Below are 6,545 nucleotides of genomic sequence, written 5' to 3' on the forward strand. Positions count from 1 at the left end.
ACAAACAAGCCAAGCAGCTGCACACACACACACACACACACCCCACACCACCAGAAGCTGCCTACTGCATGCAAAGCCTGGGTGGCACCGTGCAAGCAGGACAGGGATGCCAGGGAGCCACTGTCACCTCTCCCAGGCTGGCAGCTTCCTCCTCAGGGCTCCCGTGGGGCTGGGGAGCAGCTTCAGCAGCACCAGCTGATGGGCTGCCACGCTCCTCCTGCTCCTCCTTGCTGTTCTCCTGGTTGAGGGGACACAGCCACTTGCAGAATTCCCCACACCACCACCCCAAGCTGGAGCCCTCGCCCACCAGGGCCAGGTCACCACCCACCACCAGCCCTAGAGCAGAAATCTCTCCAGCTGAACAGCTTTCCTGGGAGCTCACAGGCCCAGATTCCCAAACATCAGGCTGTTGGATCCTTCAGTGCTGCTTTTCCTGCTGGCCAGCTCCATGAACTCACTGCTCCTCCAGACTCTTCCCTGTGAGCTGTGTTTGATGCTGCCTCCACTCCACCCAAATCCTGGCTCAGCAAACCCCTAAAACCTTTTATTTCCTTTGAGCACAGGCATTCAACCCTGACCACGGGCTGAACAAAGCCAGTTTTTTCATTATTTCACCCATTACTGCTTAGATTTCCCCCTCAGGACTGGCTACACAAACCCTTGTCTCCTGTTTTGCTCGGGAGCAGGCTGAGGAATGCTTTTCTACTGCCATCTCATGGAACTACGAAAGAATTCTGTTTTCCAGTCGGGGTACTGATGTCTTATCAGGACTAGGCTATCACCCATCTGGGCTAACAGCCTGGCTGTTGGGCAGCAATTGCCATTCCATAATAGATTCCCGAAGCCCCATCCCCGCGGCACTGAAATGCCAAGACAGCTCTTTGTTCCTGCACACATTAACATTTCAGTGAGGAATTGGGCCCCCACAGGCTGCTTGTTGTCTGGAGATGAGAGAGTCAGGGCTCTCTTTGTCACATCCACTTTAGCATAAGCCTTTGCAGATCCTGCCCAGCACCGTGAATAGGTTCTCCAGCAAAGTACTTTACAGCTTAATTTTCGTGTGCTGTGAAAAGGATAAGGGAAATACTCTAAAACACTTTAAAAGAAATTAATTTGCCTTTCAGATACTGGAATAGGATTTTCAAAGCGGTGAGAAAGGATTAATGTCAGCACAAACAGTCGGGCCAAATCACCAGAGCTGCTTACAACGCACTTCCCATTGTGCCCTTGTCATCTTAAGGCTGATCCCAGCTAAGGAAGCGCAGGGAAAGCACAGCGTCTGCACAAGGCCTTGGCTGCACTGAATGCTCTGTGCCTCAGCCACGGGATTTATCAGCAGGGCAAGAAGAAAAGAAAAACGGGTTTTGTGCTGCCACAGAAAAGCGGCCGCGTGCAGCCCACGTGAAGATTCCTGTGGGACCGAGTGACAGAGCAAGAGCATTCCCACAGGACACGTGGGACATTCCCCTCTCCTCTCCCCAGAGGCTGCTCAGGGACAAGGAGCCTTCCCTGCACACCCCCTGACAAACACTGTGCACATGGAAGTGCCTCTTCCTCACCGAGCCTTCCTCCACACCAACTGCAGTGGTGCCTCTGAGCCCAGACCCTTTTCCTGCTGCTCCCTGGAAAAGCAGATTTCCCCCTTGCCTGCTTCACCTACCTGGCTTTATTTTTCCTGTTTGAGGATGAAGCAAAGCTCCAGCCTGTGCAAAGACCTCTCCTCAAGTCCCAAATATCAAACCACAACCACTCCAAGCAAAACTTCCCTTCAATGCCCACCCCACTGTGCCCTGTGGGCCACACCTGGATTCTCACAGCTCCCAGCCCTGTTGCTGTGCCTTCCTCTCCATCACTCTGCTCCAGGCTGCTCCTGCTCCTAAGTCACACAGGAAACTCATCCCTCTGGCACCTTTCCTGCATTCTCATCCCCTGGCAGTGCCACAGCTCCTCTCCCACCTGGGCAGCCTCCCCTGCCCATCCCATCACTGTGGTCTTACCTCAAAGTCAAAGCTGCCTGCCAGGGCTTCAACATCCAGGTACACGTTTTTTAACAGTCTTGAAGTCCCATGGAAACTCTGAAGGATTAAAAAAAAAAAAAAAAAAAAAAGGCCAAAATTGAGCTGTGACCTCTGCAATGCCACAGGAGGAGTTCCTCAGCAGTGAAATCAGGCAGCAGAGCCATGGCAATGCACCCACAGCCAATTTATCTTGGAATGACACCGTGGCAGATGTTGATTTATAGGGGTTACCATGTGAAAATAGGATCAGATGCTTTTTGGGGACCAAACAGCACAAAAAAAAAAAAAAAAGAGAGCACAAATGAAAGCCCAGGGGCAAATGGAACAGCCATGACCAGGGGAGCATCAGGAGGCTTCAGCACTCTGCTTACACAAATACCTCATTTTCGCTTTCTTCCTCTCCGCTTTTCCATTTCTCTGGCACTGCCTTGCTCAAGGAACTTTTCTCTTCACAGATCATCCCCAGCAGGTTCTTGGTGCGGGTGCTGGGCTTCGAGATCTCTGCAGGCTATGAAGGCCAGAGAAAGGGAAGTGAGAGGTCAGACAATAGGAAAGGGGAGACAGAGACCCACCGAGACACGGGGCAGCTGCTGGGCTCTGGGAGGGAGATCAGTTTCCTCCCACTTAACACGTTTGTTTATTTTTGAAGGTGTTTATGTGTATGTTTTGCGGGTATTTTGCTTTGCTTTCCTCTAAAGGATCAATTTCTTACCATTTAACAAGTTTTATTGACTCCCAGGTCACTTTCAAGCATCCAACATGGTTGTGAACCTTACATTCATCAGAACAATAGCTCTTTTAATTTTATTCTCAATAGAAGAGTGAAAATAGCTGATTAACTTGTATTATCTGTATTGTCTGTCATGCTTCATTTGCACACTAAATTCTACTAAAACTTAACACACTTTTTTCCTCTGCAGCAGTTATTGAAACAATTATTTCAATCTGCTATACATAGCAGAAGAAAGCTCACCACTAATTTAGCACCGGCCTCCCTTGAATTAGAAGAAAAAAAACTTTTTTTTTAACATACAACAGTATTTTCAAACTGACAGAAGATCACAAACCCTGTCATTGAAGTGTCCCCCACGCCTGTGACCCTTTGCAGTGCACTTCCCAGGGAAGAGGGAGCCTCACCAGAGTTCCTTCCTTGGGGATGAGGTTGGACTCCACCACATTGCCCAGGTCCAGGTTCAGGGAGCCACGAAGGGCCAGGGATGAAGACGGGGTGAGGCCACGGAGAGGAGAGAGGGTGCCCAGGGGAGGCTGGATGGGAGCCAGCTGGGAGCCTGGGGGCTGGAGAAGCACAAGGAAGTCACAGGACAGCTCTGAGCTCACACTCCTGACCTTGGAATGGGGCAAGGAGCTCCCCTGGACAAGCAGGGGCTGTGGGACCAACCCTGCTCAGAGACCCACACCCAGCACATGGGACAGGCAAGGAAACAGGGTTGGATTTACTCTCACATTTTGCTTTCCACATGCCCATCTGAACGGGTCCTGAACACTCCTCTCCCTCCCAGACACACCAAGAGCGTGTGTTTGCTCCAGAGTGTGTTACAACCAGAATTAAAGGTGATTCTGTACTCAGTGCTCCCACCCCAGCTGATTTACTGCTCATCACCCGGGTCTGGGGTCACTTTGTTCATCCTCTGCCTAGCCCTCCCCAGAAGCAGCCAGAGCCCACTCACAGGGAGTTGCTTCAGGAACTGCTTCTCCTTCTTGTCCTTCTTCTTCTCTTTCTTGTCCTTCTTTTCCTTCTTCTCCTTTTTCTCCTTTTTCTCCTTCTTTTCCTTCTTCAAGCTGCCCCGTGCCAGCAGCTTCTCCCTCTCCCTGATGACCAGCTGCTTGTAGTGCTCATCACAGGGATGCTCCCACGTGGAGAGGCCATTTTCAAAGTTGAAGAAATAGATGTCACCACCCGCGATATCTTGGCTGCACGGCAAAAACAGCAGGAAAAGGTGAAAGAGCACATTAAAAACACAGCTGCACAGCCAGAACATCTTTACTGATGGTGTGAGCATCTGAAACTCAGGGAAGAGGAGTGTGATGTCTCCAGGAAGCCAAAAATGTACGAGTGTGGGGAAGCAGCTCTCCCAGGATGCTCATATCCAGCTTCCCAAACAGCTTTTCCCCTTCTTCTGCCACCCCAAAAACCCCTGAGCTCCTGATACCCCGTCTAACCCAATCCTCTGCCAGCTGGAAGCCACTCTCCTTGTCCTGTCACTGGGAATCCCCAGCACAGCTGCTGCCAGAGCTCTCACCAGGCCTTCCACTCCGGGGGCAGGGGGGTCACCAGGCACTCCCTGGCCAGCCACAGCAGCTCCGACTCCTTGTCGGGGTCAATCCCGATGGTTGGTGCAAAATCCCGGATTTCTGGGGGAACAGAAGAGCAATCTGTGAAGTTGGCCTGCCCAACAGAGCCACACAGCTAAAGCTGTGGGCACACTGGGAAATCCTGAGCCCAAAACAAAGTTGCCCAAAGCCACCAGCAAAGTGCTGTGTGCCTGTAGAGCCCATCCTGCAGGTTGGGGACACGGAGATTGACACCACAAAGTGACATTCAGCTCTGCCTCCACTAAAATCCCGAGTATTCCACCCTCTCCATCCACTTCAGAAACCAGTTCCTGATTTCTGAATACATCTGGAAGTGACCTGCATGCCTGAATCCCTTCTCCCAGCTCCTGGGAAGATGGGCCACGCTCACCTTGCTCCTTAGGAACGTAGGATTCATTGTACTCTTCTTCCAGAATGAGCTGGTCCCCGATGCGCAGGGCTCCTGCCATGGAGCCCACACCTGGCAGAGGGGAGGAACCAGCACACAGTCACAACTGCCCTCAGAAAAGAAAATTCCTCCTCCCCAGCACATGGCAGGGCCCTTCCACTGCAGCAAAACCGAATCAAAGAGCTTCCACACACCCTTCCAAGGGCTGGGGAAACAGGGAGCAGAGCTGAAGGGGCACAGAGTTACAATCAGATCCCACAGGCTTTCCAGTTTCTACAGGAAAGATGGTTCAGGTACTTTCCAACCCAGTAAAAAATAAGCTGAAAAGAGGAAGGGAAGGAAAAGCAAGCAACTCTCCCAAAGCATTGCTTTGTGATTTAACTCACAGACCACACCACAGCTGGGCCTTTACAACCCATCCATCCACCATTTCATGCAGTTGGAATTCACCCACCTCACCCCAAACATCCTCAGCTGTGGCTCAGTGTGGCCACATTTAGCCAGCACAAGCACAGGGGGCCACGACTGCTGCTCAAACACACAACTGAATGCCAAGGTCAAACATTTCAGCCTAAACCCCCCCAAATTCTCTGTGCAAAAAGCATTTCTCTGCTTTCCTGGTGAGACCCAGGGGGTTGTGGTACCTGCCAGGTACCCCCAGTGATAACCAGAGCAGGATCACTACCTGTGACAGGGCCACCACTGCCCTCTTCACCTCCCTGTGTCCTCACCCCGATCTGTTTTATAACTCTTATGTAAACCAAGTCTCAGAAGCAGCAACTAATCCTGGCAGTATCCAGGTGAAGACGTTCTCAGGATGGCCAAACCAAACCAGCATCACGGAGCTCGCACCACTCCCCCTCCCAACTGTCCCCAGTTGGAGCATTCGGATGTGGGCAACTCGCTTGGGGTCTTCTGTTCCTATTTTCCTCTCCCAAAACTATCTCAGCCCCATCTCCCATCCCTGGTGTTGGCACTGGGGGATGAATTATGGGCTCACTCCTCCCTTGGAGACCTGCAGTGCAACCTTTCAGTGCTTGAGGGGCAGCTGTAATAGATGGGGATAAGAGAGAAAGGCTTTAAAATAGAAGAGGAGGATTTAGGTGAGATCTGTGGAGGGAATTCTTCCCTCTAGAGGTGGCGAGACCCTGGCACCGGGTGCCCAGAGAAGCTGTGGCTGCCCCATCCCTGGAAGTGTTCAAAGCCAGGTTGGATGGGGCTTGGAGCAAGCTGGGATAGTGGAAGCATCCTTGTCCATGGCATAGGGGTGGAACTGGATGATTTTCAGGTCCCTTCCAACCCAAAATCCCGTTCCATAGCTCTATGCAAAGAGAACCGAAGCCTCAGTGCAGCCGCCGCCGCGCCAGCCTGGAGCCACGGAAAAAGCGCGGCTGGCAAGAAGGACAAACAGCTTTGGTCCATAGGGTATTTTAAAAACAGGAATAAAAGCCGTTTTCACCCTTACCACGACAGCACCCACGCGACCCACGCACAGCCAGGAACCGGCGGACCCCGCGAATGGCGGGAGGCCGGAACCGCGCGGCGCGGGGCCGCTCCCGCAGCCTCCGCTCACCGAGGGGAGCCTGCCCGGCCCGGGCCGGGCTCAGTGCCGGTGTGGGTCCCTCCCCACCCGCCGCTCACCGTCCCCGCCCGCCGCTGCCGCCGTTCCGCGGGCGCCGCCGGTTGCGGGGAGCGCGGGAGTCGCCGCGGCCGCTACGCCACGCCCCGCCCCTTCCCCGCCATTGGTCGGCGGGAGGATGCGCGACATCCGATTGGTGGCCGGGGAGGAGGGATGCATGATGTCA

General features: G+C 53.1%; 1 protein-coding gene across 5 annotated transcripts in view; it reads right to left on the reverse strand.

Moving 5' to 3' along the window:
• The window catches only part of CEP164 (centrosomal protein 164), a 28,725-nt gene extending 22,279 nt beyond the window's left edge, over positions 1-6,446 (reverse strand). For 2 of the 5 annotated variants that reach the window (XM_088177787.1, XM_088177786.1), the window contains exons 1-8: positions 6,382-6,446; positions 4,723-4,812; positions 4,280-4,391; positions 3,707-3,950; positions 3,156-3,314; positions 2,398-2,526; positions 1,998-2,075; positions 128-238 (exon numbers count right to left, since the gene is read on the reverse strand). In XM_088177787.1, the coding sequence (XP_088033913.1) occupies positions 128-238; positions 1,998-2,075; positions 2,398-2,526; positions 3,156-3,314; positions 3,707-3,950; positions 4,280-4,391; positions 4,723-4,801 (912 nt within the window). In that variant the 5' untranslated portion in view covers positions 4,802-4,812; positions 6,382-6,446. Of the gene's footprint in view, positions 1-127; positions 239-1,997; positions 2,076-2,397; positions 2,527-3,155; positions 3,315-3,706; positions 3,951-4,279; positions 4,392-4,722; positions 6,067-6,381 lie in introns of those variants that run through there. The other 3 variants (XM_088177788.1, XM_014884743.2, XM_088177789.1) reach the window with 3 other exon arrangements.
• Between the last annotated feature and the right edge of the window lie 99 nt (positions 6,447-6,545).

This window comes from Sturnus vulgaris, chromosome 23 (assembly GCF_052056855.1).
Source record: "Sturnus vulgaris isolate bStuVul1 chromosome 23, bStuVul1.hap1, whole genome shotgun sequence".
Lineage (NCBI taxonomy): Eukaryota > Metazoa > Chordata > Aves > Passeriformes > Sturnidae > Sturnus > Sturnus vulgaris.